The sequence below is a fragment of the Leuresthes tenuis genome, unplaced genomic scaffold (genome assembly GCF_036924035.1).
Source record: "Leuresthes tenuis unplaced genomic scaffold, fLeuTen1.0.hap1 SCAF_4, whole genome shotgun sequence".
Lineage (NCBI taxonomy): Eukaryota > Metazoa > Chordata > Actinopteri > Atheriniformes > Atherinopsidae > Leuresthes > Leuresthes tenuis.
Genome location: NW_027325358.1, coordinates 18159569 through 18179562, shown reverse-complemented (window position 1 = coordinate 18179562; position 19994 = coordinate 18159569). Strand labels below are relative to the sequence as shown.

Sequence of the window (19994 nt, the reverse complement as noted above, 5' to 3'; positions counted from 1 at the left end):
GTGAGAGAAGCCTGACAAAGAGGAAAATGTCAGACTGGCTCTGCTACCTGGCTGATTTGGAAACTGTGTGTGTGTGTGTGTGACAACCGGTCATGGGCTGCTGATCCACAAACCCTCTGCCGCCCCTGCTGTGTTTGCTCTGCTCCCCCCGCACAAGCCCATAGCATCTCACTTACCCATCCTCCTTCCCTTCTTTTACACACATGAACACCCGTGCAGCTCTCCACCTACACATCTTGCACGTACATACAAGGCATCCATCCCCCTGTCTCACTCTCACTCTCTCTCACACACACACACACACACACGCATCCTCTTACACAGCCTGCCTTGTTGCCCACCCAGCCGCTCTGACTCGGCTGGCTGCGTCGCCATCCCTCTGTTGTGACAGATGAGTGTGTGAGAAGCATTTCTTCCAAGCTGGGACTCACTTTCAAGACAGCCACAAAACGATGTAGTGAGCCACACGCTAATGGGACTGGAGAGCTGCAGCTCGACTCTGAGTATGTGTGCACACGCTTGTAGATGTAGCACCCCACTCATTATTCTGCTCTGATGGGTCACCGTGCAGCCTCTTTATAAGAAGACCCTTATAGCGACATGTCTTATTATATCAACTGCTGAGATGGATGTTAATACCAGACTGTGCTGCGCATGCTGTGTGCTCTCTAGCCTGTAGAGCGATGAGACACAGTTGGTGTTCAAAGTGCATCTCATTGCATGGGCTAATTCTGTTTAACCTGGTGAAGATTGCTGGATGGTTCGGTCAGAATGCCCCAGGGAGACCAGTAGGTACCTCTGCTTTATTATACACCTGAGGAGGCTCAGTCTCCCACACATGCACACTCCGCTGTTTCCTATGTGTAATTTACAGGGCAGCCTGTGGGTAAGGCCTTCATCTGCAGGAAGGCGCGAATAGAGCCTTGGCGCCAGTAATTGGACTTTAGAACAGATTGGGGAACTTGATTGACCCCCGGTAATGGATTTGAGTGAATAATTATTTGTAGTTATGGTTGGAAGATGATATCAGGGAGAGAGAGACCAATCCCACCAGTGTGACTCACCCCTGCCGCCAGAGCAGAGCGCTGCCAGCACTCAATTAATGAAATCCAGCTGCTCAGACTCCCCACGTGTAGTGGCTGATCAAAAAAACACACACAGGGGTCTGGTCAGGAAAAAGGGTTATCTTCATCCAGCCTTTCTCTGCTGCACAACTGGCAGCCGGTGGCCCTTCACAATAGTGATTATAAAATCTTCTCCACTCCAGGTACAAGACATTAACGCTGATGATGTGTCCATTATTTTTTAACTGCCTATGGCAGTGCTCAGTACAGCCCACGGCAGCCATGTTAATGAGACCTCTCAAGATGGCAGGCAGCGCCTCCTCAGGACATAAAATGCAATCACTCTTAATCCAGCACTTTAATTGCTGGCCAAGCCTGCCTGAGTGAATTCAGCTCTGCGATCTCTGCGGGCGAGTAGCTGCACATCGATATGTACTCGCTAAGCTAAACTGGGACTCAAAAACAAATGGGAAGCGATGCGAGGTGATTTTGCCTCGTTAGACCTGGGGCTTATTTTTCTCGTTTGAGGGTGACCGATAGCGACTGAGATGAGAGATTTCCTCCTGTCTTTCTTCACTTACTTCATTTGTAATTTTTAGCTCTCTAAAGAGGCTCAGTGGGAGATAACTGCCGCCACCTTCCCTGCAGTCCACTCTTTACACATTGATTGACCCACTTACACCCATGTCATAATTCTCACTACAGTAAACATTTATGTACTCTCTTCCCATCACTCTCCTGCCTTCTTGCCTCCATGAATCCTCCTGTCATATGCCCCTCCCCCCCACCCGCCTCTTCTTCCTCTCTCCCTCCATCTGACCCATCATTGCCCTCTTGCCAGTCTCTATTATTTCTGGCTGCCCAGTGGCCTGGTCAGGCTGGTGCTGAAGGGATCCAGGCAGCCCATGTTTTGACAGGTAACACTGGGCCACACACTCTCCTGGTAACACGTGGAGGTCAGCCTGTCATACCTGTCCACAGCTCATCTGCGCGCACACATGCACATGTTCACACACACACACACACAGGCACACAAATGCCATGATTCACCATGTATGGATAACTGCCAGACGCTCTGGCTGTAACCTTAGATTCAGCGAAAGAGAGCCGTGAGGCACAGAGATACACCTCTACTCGCTATGTTCCTTTGCTTGCAAAGCTATGGCGTTTTCTCTCCTCAAGGTCTTACAATAGAAAGGCTGTAGTTGTTGGTCTTTAGCACCGAGGAGGAGGATTTAACTGGATAGTGGCCGTTAACTACTGTTGGACTCCCTTTTCTCCTGGCATGGCCTGTTCCTCGTGTTAATGACCACTTACAGTTACTGGCCTGAGGGGCAGCAGGACCAGAGTCAGCCAACATTGGACCCTCAAAACACCTCTTAGACCATCTGCTCAGACAACAGTAAATATGTCGTGCATGTTGTTTTTCTTTTACATGCATTGTTTTTGGCTTGTAAGAGGAGATGCCAAGTTACAAATTGTTTAATTCATAACAATTTTTTAATGAGAATGCATCAACAAAGGGTCCTAAACCCTCACAATGCCTAATTTCCCTCCAGTGGCTCACACTCAGCTCATTAGTAGCCAACTTTTGTAAGGTTTAAGTCCTGTAATGAGAACATGTCATCCGCCACCCCAACCGAACAAGCTCCATCCACCCCGGACAAGATGGTAGCGCCACAGCAGTCCATCAGTGGTTATTGTAACCGTGGTGTGTTCCTGGCTCCCTGTCTGATTCGGGGCAGCGCCCCACACAACCAGGCCTGTGAGGTCCAAGGGGCGGCATGAGTTTGTCACGCCAGGTTGACATTTTAGGGAGCCTTGCCAGGACACCAGTGCACATTTCATCCTCGCAGACAAGTGGTATGGGAGCGAACGTGTCAACTCGGACAGATGGGCAGGCATGAGTGCCAACTGCACTGGACTGTGTACCGGACCACTGGCCTGGCAACAGCCAGCCAATAGCCAGACGTAGTGCTTCCTGGCACACAGTGGAGGGGGGTGGGTGTCTTGCTCTGAGCAGTGAGCCCAGGCAACACTGGGGTCTGTGTTCAGTTTTGGAACATGTGAGACTGAAAAAGAGATCGAAGCACACCGATTTAGTTAGCAATGATTTTATTGCTGAATGCCGAAATTAGATCACTGTTATGCACAACAGTTTTATTGCTGCCAATACTGAAAGTAAATCTGGTTAAAGAAGTCAACAAAAAACACATTATTGTATGTGTACTTTTAAACAACAGTGACATGTATCTCATCTGATTGTTTAACAGGTTAACCAGAGGGCCGAAGAACAGGTATACAGCAACTCCAGTCAGTTGAAGCTTATGATTCAGAGGGGATTAAACTCAAATGCAAACAAATGAACCTTTATTCGTACATCAAACAGCAATTAGTTTCAGGCTCTTTATGGTCACGAGATAGATGTCTCAGAATCTCTCTCACAGTGAGACGTTGGACCACCATTTTGGAACCACTACCAAATTTATACGTCAACCCAAAATCATACATTATAGAAGTGCTTTGGAATACAGAGGAACTCATTTTCAATATGACTATACAAGTCCTATAATTTCTAAACAGTAAATAATCTAAAGAAATATCCCAAATATGGGAAATGATGTTTGAAAGTCGCAGTTCTTATGATAACAAGGAAAGATTTTGTTCGATGATAATGGCCAAAGATGATGTTTGTGTGTGTGCACGTGTGCGTTTGGATGCGACCCCACACCTGTGTGTCTGCGGCAGGAAAGCCTGGGTTGTGCTGCACATCTCATCCAGGCCCGCTTGGAGGTAGGGCCATTAATCTTAGCTAAATCAAATAAATCAAGTGCACTTTAGAAAAGGGCTGTCAGTGTAATTGTTGTGATAGCCATTCTGCTGCTACTCCAGGGGGAGCTCTATTGAAAATTGTGCCAGGGAATGCACACTCACCGCCATCCAAAAAAAAAAAAGAAAAGCAAGTGCTCTGAGAAAAAGATCACCCTCTGAATGGAGACATCTGAAGCTTCCCAGTTGCACTCTGCTGCTGCGTGTGATTAGATTGAAGTTTTAAGCCGCCGTTCTGCCACAGAGCCCATCATAGTGGGACGCTCGGACAAGGCCGCTGCAGTCTTGCAGGCTTGTATTTGTGTTTGATCTTCCTCGATGTTAAATGTGACCAAACTGCCCCTGACGCTCTGCTCTGCAGCTGGCACTGCTGTTTAATGATTTTGCTGAGGAGAAAGGCTCCGTGGTGATAAAACATCAAACCTAATCTTTAGCCCACATCCTGTGTGCGTCTGCGCAGAGAGAGCACAGTTTGGTATTTTCGTTTAACAGAAAGCTAAACCCTTTCAAGGAAACCACATTGGTGGGTGCGGGGATGAGACAGAGGAGATAATGGGGATGGAAAGAGCAGCATGAGAAAAGACTGCGCTGCCCTTGGCTTCCCTCTCAACCAATGAGGGTTAAATGACTATCCGAGCACCTTGGCAACCATTTCTGTCCACCTTCTTCTTCCTCCCCTAATCTGACTGTGAACGGGCTAAACAGGCTGCATTCATCAGTCAGACGTAGCTTTTCTGTCAAAAGTAACAGATCCACTGTTGCGGTGTCGTTAGATACGGATCATGTTTATTATTATTATTATTCGAGTCTTTTTTTCCTCAAAATTTTTCTCAAATCCATCAACACTTTTGCTTTAATTTGACTAAAAAACATACAAACAAACAAAAAAAATCCAGTCAGGCTAAGTGTTACTCAGGGTTCCAGCAGATGGTGCCAAACAGTGTGAGCTCATGTACGAATGTTGGTGTCTGTGTGGTGTTAATGTCTTCTACAACAGCCTCTGTCACTCATTTTCTTCACATCAGGAAGCACAAGCAGAGTGCTGCGGGACACATGCTTTTTGGCTTAAAAAGCTCAAATTTGCTTATTCGAGGCGGCAGCAGTTAGACCCACACCGCTCAACATCTGTCGGTTAAAAATGCTCGGCTGCATTTTATTTTCAGTGTGCGTGACACAACAATTCTCCTTCCCAAACAAGCCTTCGCCAAACTCACTCATTTTCTACAGAAAGAGGGTAGAAAATGTTGTTCTTAAAAAAAAAAAAAGGATGAGAGGACTTAGATGGATGCAGAACTCTTTTAATTTGCTTGACCCAGTCCCTCCTCAAATGAGAATGGATGGAGGGATTCCCGGTGTCCTGATTAGAAGATGGATGAGCGTGCAGCTATGGCTTTAATTGATTGAAGACAGGAATTCGGTTAGGGATAATTGAATCATGGAAATCATTAAAAGCTCAAGTGCACAAGATAATTAGTGGAGCGAACCAGGTTATAATCAACCCTCATCTCTGGAATGCAGAAGAAAAAGAAGCTTGTTATCCTGCAAGAGTTCACTTTTTATGACAGAGGGTGTAAAACATCAAAGCTCATTCTTTTCACATAGGGGCACTTTGAAGCTGCTTTTTAGTGACTCTCGAATCCTATTTATTAATAAATGTCCGCTCTGTTTTTATGTTTCAGTTTACTTTTGGCTAATTGGTCTCCAGGCCACTTCTCCTCTCTGGATTCCCGGGGTCAGCTGGGGGTCAGGTTCTACTTCATTACTCCATCCAGAGAAATGAGGGGGCTTATTAGTTTGGGCTTGACCTTCTGTTAACAAAATCTCTTAACTTTAGAACTCCGCGGACCCCAAATCACTTGAAATCACTGCGGTAAAAAAAAAGGGGGAATGTTTCAAAATGAAATGGTAATATTTGTAATCGGGAGCTTTTGTTAAGCTGCTGAGGTTTGCTGGGCGATATATGTGGGTCCAGTGTAGATGTGAAGTGCAGCGCTGATTGTTACCCATAGAAACTAAGTAACCTATGGCTGGTGACAGTCACAGAATGCCATGGTAACAGCAGAACCTAACAACAGGGGAGTTGGCAGGCTTATTTCCTATCTATTTCAAAGACATGACCGTACTTAAGTAAAGCTGCTCTCTCTCTGCCCATTACCATCCTCCTCCTCCTCCTCCTGCCCCCTTCTTCTTCTCTTCTGTGTTTGTCATCCAGTTAAAATGGCCAAGCATTAGCTTTATATTTGAGGCAGCAGCCAGCGGGGGGGTATGATCTGCCCCCCCCTGCTGATTCAGGCTGCCCTAAGTCTAGATATGCCAGGCCCAGAGACTTGTGGGTAATCCCTCCCCCTCCCTCCACCCAAAACACCCCCCGCAGCGCTTCCTGAATCAGATTGCTGCTGACCCCTGCCGAGTGACGTCTCACCCAAAAGAATGGGGAGCGGGCGCAGCGGGGGAGCAGGCAGGCAGTGATGCTATGCCCCTGGGCTGGGCACCAAACATGCATGTAAATACATGTCCCACCATGTGTGTCCAGCTTTTTGTCGGTGACACGCCACACGAGTCCTCGGATCATTTCTCACCGCTTCTCTCCGAGGTGTACATCAGGTGGAGATTGTTTTTTCTTTTTCTTCCCCTCCCCCCTTTTTTTGTGCACAAGCTTGAACGTGACATCTTCTCGCCCTTCGCATAAAAGTGTGTGTGCTCCCAGCAGCTTGGGCAAACTTGTACAACTTCCACAGACTATCACGGATTGAATAAACATGGAATTTCATATTCAACAGTTCATCTCAGAATCTTGTTCTTTCAACAAGCTGCCTCAGCGGGGCTGTGTTGCACGCAGTTTTAGCCCTTACTACAACCCAAACCAAATCGATTCCAGAGGTCATTTTCCTCCCCTCATTTTCTCTTTCCTGTGCACCAGTGGTCCTGCTCTGTAGCCCTGCACCGAAGGTGATCTATGGCAAGACTTTGTGTGTTTATTTTCTCTGTTGGAGGGAAAGAAAAAAGAAAAAAAAAGAAGCAAGATCTGTCTCCACTTAGCAAATCCTTGGCTCTTTCACAGGCTTAAAGCCTTGATGGTGGATGAATGAACAGTGAGAAGCGGAGGGTGTTAGAGGTACAGATGCTGAATGAGGCTTGCATGGAGTTCACAGTGAAATTAAAGAAAAAGAAGGTGAGTCGTTCTGGAGAAAAGGAAGGAAAGGAGAGTTTCGGTGAGATAGGAAGACTACGTGATATGATGCCGTAAAGGCAAAAACTAAGAGTGAGATACATGTTTTGAGCAAATAGGAGACAGAGAAAAAGGCCAGGCAGCTGGGAGCTCCCACAGACACACACTTCTGTCTAAGCAGCTTTCCTCTCAGGGCAGGGTTGCGGCAGGTCACGGCGGGATTACACTTTTGGCAAACAAGAGGGAGCTCCTCTCTCACAAAGCAGTGCACGACTCCCTCATGACTCTCAGTAGCTGTAATAAAGCCAAGGCAGCCTGAACCTACAAACAAAAAGCTAACACGCTATTGATCGACAGCGGCCAACTTTGGCGAGGTGGTGTCGAAAGGTCGACATTGTGCAGACTGCTCGGCTTGGGGTGAAGGGCTATTATTGGGAAGAGGGAAAACTCTGACGTTTGCTCTCATCTCAGAAATTCCTCACTTAGTTTGCAATTTCAGCAAACTGTCAGCGCAGGAGGAGAGTTGTTATTATTCAGTTAAATGAATTTTAAAAAAGTAATATTCCAATAAAAAAAACAAAAACACACAGATTAAGTTTTTCTATCCTTTCCAATCAATAGCCATCCCCTGCAGTGCCTCCATGTCTCTTTACTTCCTAATCAACACTTCCACTCATAGGGAGGTCAGCTGAGCAGGCGCACGGTGCCCCAAGCGCTGCTTTGAACTTAATTAAGCAGCTTTAAACACAGCCGAAAAGATTCATTAATACACAGGCAAGATGAGCAGCTAGATGAGAACATGGCTCCTCCACAGAGGAGATTCAGCTTTGGATGGCTGTTGAACCCGCATGGGTCAACATCAAGGGTGTGGTGATGGATGTCCCGCAAGGACTACCAAATCCTTTAGATTTGATAAAGCGCTCTCTAAAACTCTTTTGTATTTGCTGTTAAAACCAACTCCGCAAAATCTGTAGATGAGACTCTGTGTACGAAACTGTTGAATTATCTATGAGCATGATGGAAATCGTGCAACAAATGTAAGAGGGAAGAAAGGTAAAAAACGGAGGGGTGCATGTGCTTGGGAGGCTGCAGCGAGACACCGGGGTGCTGAGAGGCAGGGCCTGTTAAAGGAGAGCTCCAGACCAAGGTGTTCTATAGCTCGGGGCCTAACGGTGATAAATGAGTCCCTTAATGTCGGCAAACACTTTATCTCTGCTTCATCTGTTTTCATTAGGCAGGGCCAACCTTTGGCTGGGCGAGAACGTGCTGTAACTTTCATTACTACAACACAGGAAGGAGAGACAGAGAGACCTCCCATCGGTCTAATAAAAAAACACCAGCTAGACACCGTGACAGATCCTATTCCTTATTATTATAATGGCATGCCACTGTTATAAATCGGAGAATGCCACATTCCTCAACGCGTGTCGCTGCTGGATGGTATCAGCTCTTTGTGCCGCTCTTATCGGCCTAAAAACAAACTGTTGGTCTCTTTTAACTTCTTCCATTAATATTATTTCCCTCTGACAGGAATATTGAACAGGCATCAAGGCCTTTGAAATCCTTACTCAATTGGGATGGAGGAATCTGAGCGTAGTTAATTGTTGCTGGGAAAACAGTTCAGGACATGGCCCATTTAGTAGCAGTTCAGGAGCTTTCCATCATACCAAACAGCTACAGTTTGTTGTCACACTTATGGTCACCTTTTTGGGAGACGGCAACTTTTCTGGCATTTGGAATTTCAGGCAGTACGTGAGAATGTTATAAACAATTTGAAAAATTTGTTTAAAAAGGAAAAAAAAAATAGTGTAAACCGGATGCGTTGTTGTATAATGGAGGTGTGGAAACGTCTCAATAACAGACACGAAACATACATCACAGACTAAACACAGTCTAGAGTTTTCAGCCATGGGATTATTAGCTGGTAGTTTGCTGGCCTCAGTTTCACAGGTGAGTTATGTTCAACTGCTGTAACCAAGAAATAAAGAAAAGACAATAAAAGTTATGTTGTGTAGCTCTGTTGCACATCTGAGAAACTCAGCAGGGATTAATTAAAAAAAAACAAAACACACCAAGTGTTTTGAGATGGGATGTCGAGACACTGTTTAGTTTTTTGGACCTTAGCAGAAAACACAAAAGTGTGTGAAATCTGACTGTCAGCGCAGATTACTGGGAGCTCCAGTTACCTCCAATTCGTCAGTTTTGCTTTGATTGTTTCCTCATTGTAAAATCCTTTGCATCGATTGAATCGCAAGAGTCTCACCTTTCCAACGGTATATTTTGCACATGGACCTGCTTACGCACAGCACTTGCGTATGAGGCATAAATGTTGTAGAAAACAGTCCAGTCATTTAAGGGTCTAATGAATAGTAGTTCATATGCGGTTACTTTATGATGGGATGACGTGTGAGGAACGTGTTCACATGAATGAACTGTTGGCAGTGTCCATTGTTGTGTTCTACAGTCCATTTTGAGTCGGTATGAAAGCCCAAATATAGTGCACACCATGATGGAAGTGGCTTCAATATCAATAAAAACAAGACCTTTTTTTAAAATTTTTTTTAAGTTCACTAAATTCTACAAACTGCACCTTTAACCCAACTTTCACATGGATTATACTTTAATAATAATCCCATGCTCTTACTGTAATGACTGCCGAAATGACTTTTATCACAATGTTACAATTGAAAATATTAGTTTTTAAGTGTAGATTCATGCTTGATGCTTTATGATTGCTCATAATGTCATCTTTCATGTTTTTTCCCCATTTTTTAGCTCTCCTGATTAAATTCTTAACCAAGCATCCTCTTAATGGCTTCTTCTCGTGCTTTCAGCCAGGTTTCTCCATCTCTGACAGCTTATAGAGACGTTCTGTCCTGTTCAGACTCAGAAAAAGGGCAGTTAATTTAACTCTGAGACAGATCCAGTCTTATTTTCTGGCACATAATTACTTTAAAGGTAAAACTGATCGTCACAACACTTCACAAATGAATATGTTGGTCAACCCTCTTACTAACCGGGATACCAGATTTGCCTGACTTTCTATCTTTGAATATACAAGTATGTATTATGTCCAGTTAAAATGTGCCGATATTCACATATTTGCTTAAATATGTGAGAGTCAAAGGTGTTTCGAGCAGGGTTTCGAATATCTCTTTGTATCGCTCCATAAACCAGAAAAAAAACAGAAAATACAGGGTGGGGGGAGGCAGACAAAATAGGTAATTTTCGCCTGTAAATGAGAATAAAACTGGAAAGCTGAGAGTGTGTTTGTGCTGCCGAGGTAGAGATTTGAAACAGTCTGTTGTTTCGCGTTTGCCTGGATCATGTCACCTTTGACATTTTACCAGATAAATGTGTGTCACGGATGTTCGGTGAACAGTTTTGTATTATCGCAGTTTTCGTGGTGTTAAAAAAGAAGAAAAGTGGCATCAGCTGCTATAAGGCGAGACACAGGGAGCCACTCCCACCACACAGAAAGGCTGCAGAAGTAGGACTCAGAACTGCAACTAGTAACTGATTATTGGAATTAATTCCTAGGGTCAAGAACAAAAAAACAACCAGTTGACACGTACCTGCTGTGTCTCATCCGTACCTGAGGTGTTTCCAAATAACAGGTGGCAATAAAATGTGGAACTTAATTGATTGTCAAGAAATGTTTATGCCTTTGTTTCGGTTTTCCTTTATTTCATAGGTTGCTGTAAGTAGTCATCCAGCTGCACGGTACCATCATAGGTTGGTGCATCCCGGGGCTACATCTTCTTCAGCTAAGGGACACCCAAATGACGTAAAGGAAAATGTGATTGATCACCCTTTCATTGCTCCGTGGTTCAGTTTTAGTATTCAGATGCCTGGGCATTTTGGCAGTGGACACGGATCAGCCAGACTGTGGCTTCACAGCCCCATGTGCAACAAACTGCAATATAGTTTGTGTTCTGACACTTTCCTTTAAGAGCCAGTATTGACTTCTTCACAAATCTGAGCTACAGTTCGTCTTCTTTTGGACTGAACAACCCCTCGTGCATCACTAAGACTCTGCCGTCCATGACCCTGTCACGAGTTCATCAGTTTTTCTTGCTCAGTCCACTCCAGACCTGTAACATCCCAAAAGAGCCGCGGTAGTGGAGATGCTATGACCCAGCTGTCGAACTATCACAACTTGGCCTTTGGCAAAAACTCAAATCCTCACACTTGCTCATTTTTTCTTCTTCTAATACATCAACTTCAAGCACAGGATGCTCACTTGCTTCCTGATATATCCCAGCCACTGCTTCCATGTTTTTCGCTGCCCCTGCCAGTGGTCATAATGCTGCATATTACCTGCTGCAAAAATAAAAGCAGCAATATGGGTTTACGTATCGGGAACATGTGAAATACATCATCCATCCAACGAAGACAGAAGAAAAGACAGACGACTGATATAATATCTGATGTAAGCTTTACTTTCAAATCCTGTTACATTTAGATCTGGCAAGTTGAACATAAAATAATGCCAAACAAAGAAAACAAATACAAAACCAAAAAAGTACAAATGATCTATTTACCAGTTATCGTCACAACCCTGTACAGCCTTAACAATGGAGTAATAAAAAAAAGCTTTGTACAGCACATACCAATCTTTACCAAGTGCCAAAAGTTAAGATAGTTGAGCCTTTTTCTAATCATGAAATACAGCCAAACATAAAGCTAACTGATTGTAGACAGTGCAGTGTGGTGCTAAATAAATGCTAACCAGGGGAGTTAGTTTTGAACACAAATAAGTGCTAAAGGACCAGCGAGGACAATGTCATGCATACTCTGAAGTGCTGTAAAGGTAGTCAAGCTTAAAGGTCAGTGTGCTGCGTACAGCTGGGCAAAAAACAAACTGGGTAAGTGCTCAAGAATACTGGTTGTCTAACGGATAGAGCCCTGTTACCTGTTTTAATAAAACATTACACTCAAACTAAGGGGGGGTAAAGAAGTGCAGCCATTCATGATTACGATGTATTTAAAAGGCAGACATTTGAAAAAGGTGTCAAGGGTGGACACATTCTTTTGCTCTCTATCTTTTGTCTTCTACTGGACCCTGATAATTAGTTTGACTCATTCTCAGAAGTCTCAGGTGGTTTCCTTCCACCAAGTGGCACTAGAGTATAAAAGATAACATCGATAGTACAAGGAGAGAGTGCGTGTGTGTGTGTGTGCGCGTGTTGGGAGGGATGCTCCTTTCTTTCCAGAAACAGCATGCTGGAGTTGACAGAGCAAAAAAAGGATTAAACAAACAGCGACGTCGAGGGGAGAAGACAATCGAGGCATTGCTCCAGAGCAGGACGTGACGGATTCAATCCTAACATCGCATCCTGTGGCGAGTCACAATTTGGTCTTAACAATTCATGATCTCTGTCCAAGAAACATGTTCCTGACTTGATTTGACGAGAAAAAAACAAAAACAAAAGAAAACCAACAACAGTATTTAAAAATGCATCAGTAAAACATAAACAACTGGAAGCGATAAGGAAAAATCTAAAAAAAAAAAAAAAACACCATTACAAAGAAGGGATTTTGGCTTGAAGACCACTTAGGAACACAAGCGCAATCGATTACAAGTAAAGCTTTTTCAAAATGAAATACTTGAACTACGCTGCCTCATCTTGCAAAACAAACTTCTTCTTTTTTCTTTTGTTTGAGCTTCTTACAGGATAAATACATATTCTCATAATCAAAGTGCAGCACTGTGCAAAATTGGCTAAAACAATTTAGCCTGGGACCTTTAGTTCCCAGGAGGGGGGGGGGGCTTGACCTCTACTGTCTAATTCATGCAATTTGTGTTCAATTACTTTCTCCGATTTCACAGAGGCAGACCCTCCTGCACCACCAGGCATTACTAGAAACTACTGGGTGTTGATTAAGTCATTTCCAGCAAGATATTTCGCTAAGTTGGTGGATTTGAGTTTGCACTTTAAAACAAATCAAATAAAAAAAAGAGGAAAACAAAAGGATTAAGTGCTTTTGGCTTGAAGAGTAACCACCGATAAGTGCAATTAAAACTTAAAAAGGTTGACAGAAGGAAGGAGGGAGGGGGAAACAAAAAAAAAACAACAACACACACAGTACCGTGTCTGCCAGCCGAACAGAAGCCGGTGCCGTCGAACACAAAGCTGCACCAACGCACGGCCTTGCTTCTTCATTGCACCTGCAGGAGCTTTTTTCTCACCATGGGCTCTCCATGAATGTTAGTAGAAAATGTTTAATAGGATGTAAAAGGCTCAGTAAAAAAGTCCAAATAAAAACAAGTGAAAGACAAAAACAAATCCAAAAAGGAAAAGACACAGAAAGGCCACCAAAACACACCGACTTTTCCCGTCTTTAAACGGCACAGAAGACGCACCCCCACCGTTCGCACTCCTGCGCCGCTTCTTTTTCCATGTACATCAACAAAAATACATTCATTCAAGTCATTTTGGAACATTTTTTCTTCTTTTTTTTTGTACACAAAAATTACAAAAAGCTCCAAAAAGCACCATTGAATCGGCCTGTGGTCACCCTGGCTGTGGGTAGCTCGCTAACCCAGAGCAGGTCACCTCCACACAACAGTTATCTCATATAGCTCTCCTAAGTATGGGTGTGTGATACACAGTTCTGCATATAATGCTGTGCTAATTTCAACCTGGTCTCAGAAATAATGAATACGTGTGTCCTTATGGTCACACATTGGTTGTGTAGAACAAGGGTCCCCCAAACATAACCAGACCAGACCCTTTGGGGGGTGTCAAATGCTTCACCGCCATTATCTCTTGGAGGGAGCTCAATTTATTTTTTTTGGGGAGGGGGGGGGGCAGTCTTAGGTGCCCTCCCTCATCCCACAAGAGTTTTGTCGGTATAAAATCGTTCTGCTGGGGGGAAAAATAGAAAAAAAAAGGGAACCCTGCTTTACAAGATCCGTCTGCTTATTCACCTGTGAGTGCAAATGCATGGGCGATACTTTGCATTTATATCGTTTTATACCCTCAAATGATAGGTCAGATTCGGATATTTACAATATCACAGCTTATTTTGTGAGCTTCAAAAAAACAAAAAAAACAAAGAACAAATCTATTAGAGCGATCTAATAAACCATTAATATTACATTGATTCTGAGACAGAAGTGAGATCAGTCAGCAGAGACGCACAACACGGTTTCACCATTATACAAAAAAACAAAAAAAAGAACAGAAGTCAAACCGATGGGAGGAGGGAAGGCTACAAAACTATGTACAAGGTTGATAAATAAGTAAGTGCGTGGTCTGAGGCGTTGCTTTGGAAACGGGCCTTTTTTCAATGAAAATCGTTCCGTTTCATTGGTTCTGTCCACATTGCACCGCTAACACTTCAGGATATCTCCAATTCAGCTTCCTAATGACGTCAAAGCTAGCTGAAACACAGAAACAGGCATGCTATCTCAATGCATAAGAGCAAGGGGACAAAAATGCACTAAATTATAGCACTTGCAAGGTTCGTTTAGTCTTTTTCAACTTTTTTTGTTTGTTTGTTTTTTTTTTTTTATCTTGTCAAACGACTGAAGAAAATATCTATAAAACCGAGATACGTTAGTTTCATCAGATAAAGCGACAGGGTCCAGGTCATTCAGATGCTTAAAAAGAGAGAAAAAAAAAAAAAAAAAAAAGGTAATAGAGTGTAGTACTTGAAGTAGTAATAATTCAATTGATAGAACTGATAAGAAAAGCAGCTTTTTGATATAAATGCCTTTTAGCATGTACAGCGTTTTTCTCTTATAAATGTTTTTTTTTTTTTTTTTAACCTTTTCTTTAATATGTTTTTCTGGTCCAGCTTATTTTGCTGGTCTGATTGGAAAAGACGTTGCTCCCACTGCGGTGGTCGAGTGTCATTTAACGCCACCGTCCAGGAGTGAGCGGAGAGAGCGGGGAGGTGGAGGAGAGGAGGTGGGCGAGGTCAGACAGTTTTGGCCCTCTCCATCAGTCCAAGGTAGGCCAGGAAGGAGTGTTTGTGGGAGGAGGGCGAGGAGGACGAGAAAGAGGGGGATGCTGAGTTGGAGAAGAAGAGGAGAGGAGATGTGGTTGGCCGCCATCTGGAGTGGAGGTGTGAGTGGAATGTGAAGCGGCTGTTGTGGGTGAACAGGGTGGTGAGGGGGATCAGGTGGGCCCGGTCGCAACTCTTGTACTGCTCCAACATGTGGCGGGAGGAGGGGGGGAAGAGGGAGGGGCTGCTGCTGCAGCAGTTTCTGGTGGTGTCGCTGCCGTTGGTGCCAGCCGTGCTGTGCAGAGGGCCGGTGGGGTCAAACTGGTGGGACTTGCCCAGCGTGAGTGACAGAGCCACGGACTGGAGCGCCTGAGACGCTGTTAGACTCATGAGGGGGCTGTTACTCCCACTCCCCCCACTGCTACCTCCTCCACCGAACAAGAAGCCCTCCTGGCTCTTCTGAAATGGCGAACGCCCCGGTGATGCTCCCCTTATCTGCAGCTCCTCTCCTCCTGCCTCCTCGTCTTCCTCCTCTTCTCCTCCTCCTAAACCTCCGTCCAGCACCCCCGTTTCTCCACTCTGGTGTTTCTTGACGTGACGGCTGAAGACGAAGGGGTGTGTGGTGGTAAAAGGGCACTCTTGGCAGCCGAAAGTCTGGCGTGGCGCATGCTTCAGCTTCTTGTGCAGGTTGAGGTTGTCCTTGCGCTTGCAGCTATAAGAGCAGCGGTCACAGTGGAAGGGACGCTCGCCCGTGTGCACACGCACATGCTCGATCAGCTTATTGGCCGTTTTGGACAGGTAGCCACACTGCTCACACTTGTAGTGGTTGCCCAAGCGGTGCCCCCGCATGTGGGCCTCCAATGAGGCCTGGTCGGGCCACAGTCCCTGGCAGATGCGGCAGCGGTACTCCATCTTACAGTGCGTCTTCAGGTGGCACTCCATGGCCGCTGGACGATTGGTGGAGTAGATGCAAAAAGGGCACCTGGTTAATGCAACAGAGGGGAAGGAAGGAGGGAGGACACGACACACACAAGCAGAGGACAGTTGAAAGGAAAGTACGTTCACAACCATGTAACACACCTTGACATCAACACAAAATGATGAAGAGGAGGACAGATAAAGGAAAACTGTGTATAATGTACAGCTTCGTGTGCTCAAGGCGGTATGTGAGGCAGTTTAATGGTGGAAGAATTGAGGTGATCAGGTATATGTGTGTGTCGGGGAGGGTGACAGGCTGAAGAAAAGACATGAAGGGAAATGAAGGAATGAGTGGCACTTACATTTAAATAGCACCTTTCATCTGCTCTGGGCCCCAAAGCGCTTCACAAACCCTGCAGAACAGAATCACCTCAGAAAAACCTCGAAATGTTCAAGGCCCTCTCTACCTCTCTACACACTCCTATACACATAGAGAAACACTTCACATTGCTCATGTGCATATACATGTACACATCTGTCTGCACCTGTTTAGGTTCTGCCTGCTTTGGACAGGATAGATAAATCAGGTCAATTCAAAGACTGCGAGAACTAGGGCTGAGTGATATGACCAAAAAAGATAAAAGCTTGGTGTTTTCAGACAGACTGGCAGTACATGGTATTTATTGGTATTCTTTTTTTTTTAAATAAATATTCACTTATTTTGATTGATTACAGTAGTATAGACCAGTAAGCATTCTGTCAATTGTCAACCGTTAACCAGTGCCAGCTGTTAACATTTGTTAACAAAGTCTGTGTTGTACTTGTTGTATTTAAGTTGTACTTTGGTTGAAAATACGTTGTACGTACTCTGCTGAAAGGTGAGGGAAGAATAGAGACTCCCCTTGAGAGAATTTAATCATGGTCAAAATAGGCTAACTTTTCTTTTTCTTTTTTAAAGACAAACAGGGTCTTTCAGTCGGCAACAATGAAGAGAAGTAACTACATCTGCAGCTCACCTTGTTTCTGACAAACACAGAAAGAAAGAAGGGGCTACGCTACGAGCGAGGAGAAATATGTTGGCGCGGCTTCACAGGGAAAACAGACAACGTCACCTCAAATCGGAAAAAAAAGGGTTTGTCTGATTGGATAGATATGACTTTAAAAAGTTGGTATACCACCCGGCCCCAGTGTACAGCTGGCAGAATTTGAAGTACAACCCACATGGCATAAAAGCGGCAGTGCAGCGAAGCAGTTCAATTTCAAAATAAAAACATCAAAGCAGCGTAGTTCCTCTCTTTTCCTCCATTGAGGGAAATTAATCTACAGCATACACGACCCGACTTGTTCTCTTAAGAATCCACCTGCCTTCAAAAACATTTACACCAGACAGAAGAAACATTTAAAAACTCCTTCACATTTATTCACCCACGCTACGCTAAAACCAAGATGCTGTGTGAGGATCTTTGAGCCACGAAGGGGCTTCTTGTGTTTGTGTTCGCTGTTATCATTTATCTGCGGGTTTTCTGCATGACAGAAGTCGGTGTAACTTTGTTGGCAGCTTCCTGCTATCATTCAGTGAAATGCTACCAATCCCAGACATTTATACGAGTTGAGAACATGCTAACTCCACTGATGGCTACATAGAAAGCTATATGTAACACAGTTTGTTTTGTGTTTATGACATGATGAGGTGGTAATCGTAATGATATTCGATGGTTCTGCACATGCACAGACTGGAGTTATGTGAACGGCGTAAAAACAAAAACATGGCTTGTGTTACTTGAAATGAAATTTTCCAAAATATCTCTGCAGTTTGTCGACTGCAGACTTTCTAAATTTTCCACATATATTCCCACGTCTTGAGGTTTTTTTTTTTTTGGTTTTTTTTTAAATTCTCCGCAAGGTGCGTTTAAGTAATATTTGTATGATCAAGTTAAAACCAAACCACCGTCAAGATGAGTCTGTGTTAGCTCGACAGGCCTGAAATGGTACAAAAATGTGTCACAGTACAACAAAGGCTCCTTCGGGACTGGAATATGGAGATGGGAGAGGGAGGCGTGTGAGGAGACTAGAGCTAGATTTATATTTACGAAACAAAGCTGCCTTATCAGAATATATTAAAATAAAATATATATCCAATTTGCATGTATTTGTTTTCAAAAATGAATAAATTGTGTGTGTAATCACCCTCAACGCAATATATAGTTTCTGCAAATATGCATATAAATTGACTGTGTTTTGTTATGATGCAGATGTGAGGGTACCAGGGTTGTGCTAACAGATTTTATATAATCAGCTGTAGATTATAATATCATAAGTGTCTGCTTTTGAACGGGGGGGGGGGAGTGGCTTTCTGGAATGCAGTTTTCCTCTGATATTTTTCTTTGGCATGTCTGTTAGCTGTGGGCAGAGAAACAACAGACCCCGAGGGGAAGTCCATTTCCATCTCCTTTCCACTCTCCCTTCTGTTCAGAACAGCCACTGCAGACCCACAGACCACTGCCTAATAAGTCAGACCTGCCAAGAGAAGCTGTCGAGCAGCAAAACTACAGCTTGTTTCATTTAATTTGTTGGCACCAGGTAACGAACATAAAAGTGAGGTTAACTGATTAAAGCCACATGGCTAAAATAATCTTCAAATTGAGCGTGCATCTGTGCTCATCTGTCCAATAAATCCAAGTTTACAGGTGTCTTCTGTGTGGCTGTTACCATAAGTTCTTAGTTTTATGTGATCGGAGCCGTTGGTCTGACGTGTTAAAAAAAAAAAGAAAAAAGAGGAGGCCTTTTAATTTCGATTTCTAAATGACAAAGTAGGTTATTGGTCTCTGCAGAGGGTGTGTCATCTATGTGCTGTTCTATTTAGTAAGTAATGACAGTAATTGTGTCAACTAACTTGGTGTTTATACAATTATGCACCCCCTCTACCTCCAGCATTCGTTCAAAGGACAAGTTTTCAGCTCGATCTTCAGTTTTCAAAAGTAGGTGAAATTTAAATAATCAAGCTAGCACACCCCTGATGTAGGTCTGTGAATGTGTGCAGTGAATTGAAAGGGTGAGGGAGGGGAAGGACTGGTGTAGTTAGGAACCTCTGTCTGTACTTGCTTTCCTTACTTGAGCCCTCCGGAGGGGATGGTGTGGCACTTCTTGTGCTCCAGCAGCTGCTCGGGCGTCTTGAGAAATTTGTGGCAAACGTCGCACTCAAACATTCGAGTGATGAGGTGGATCTGGAGGTGCCGTTCGTACATGCTGCGCGTCTTGCACACAAAATTGCAGAAGACACACTCAAAACCTGGAGAGAGAGTGAGGGGAAAAGAGGAAACGCACGAGTTAAAACCGGGCTCATCGGTCTCTGGATGTCTTAAGCGATTTGAGACTCAGCTGGACAGAAAATCTCAGAAGAAGCCCACCTACTTCCTGACAAAAAGAGCAGAGCCTGAGATATCTGGACTTCAGTCCACACCGGGGCTCAAGCTCTAATAACACAAGATCCTGCAAATCCCACAATAAATCCTGATATTTTCTTAGGTCCTCCTGACTGGGAAATGACCACGTTGACAACAACTTCACACTCCAGTTTCTAACAAAAACTTTAAGTTAGTTATTTGTAGTGTCTAAGCTCAAGCCGAAATAACCCCAATAACATCATGGAAGTTTGTTTTTCTCAGACTGTAGACAATCCCACGGCAGCCTCAAACAACATTATACAATTCCAATAACTGGCTGAAAAGCACCCCTTGTGTCTCGTAAACTAATCTTCAGTTGTTAAATATGTTAAGATACTTAAAGAAAGCAGAAACATGACTAAGAACAGCCTGGATTGGGCCAAATATAACTCAGTGAACGAAGCTAACACGTAACGATGTCCCTGTTGAACTCCTATGCAGCGTTATGCAACTATCCTGGAATCATGTGCATACGGCTTTTGAAGAACAGAATCATAAAGTATCTATCTAATGCCTCATATTGAACCCAGCGAGCAGGTTCCTGACAGGAAACTTTAAAGTTTCATTACAGTTTAGAAGAAAAAAAAGTGTGTTTCCAATCAGCTGCTTACTTTG

The 19994-nt window shown here is 44.0% G+C and overlaps 1 protein-coding gene across 2 annotated transcripts in view; it reads right to left on the bottom strand.

Annotated features, from left to right (window-relative positions):
* Positions 1-11483: 11483 nt before the first annotated feature.
* znf827 (zinc finger protein 827) overlaps positions 11484-19994 on the bottom strand; it is a 63922-nt gene continuing 55411 nt past the window's right edge. Inside the window, exons 13-15 of one of the 2 annotated variants that reach the window (XM_072384897.1) lie at positions 19048-19225; positions 16299-16349; positions 15789-16000 (exon numbers count right to left, since the gene is read on the bottom strand). In XM_072384897.1, coding sequence (XP_072240998.1) covers positions 16301-16349; positions 19048-19225 — 227 coding nt within the window. In that variant the 3' untranslated portion in view covers positions 15789-16000; positions 16299-16300. Of the gene's footprint in view, positions 16001-16298; positions 16350-19047; positions 19226-19994 lie in introns of both variants that reach the window. The other variant, XM_072384898.1, reaches the window with a different exon arrangement.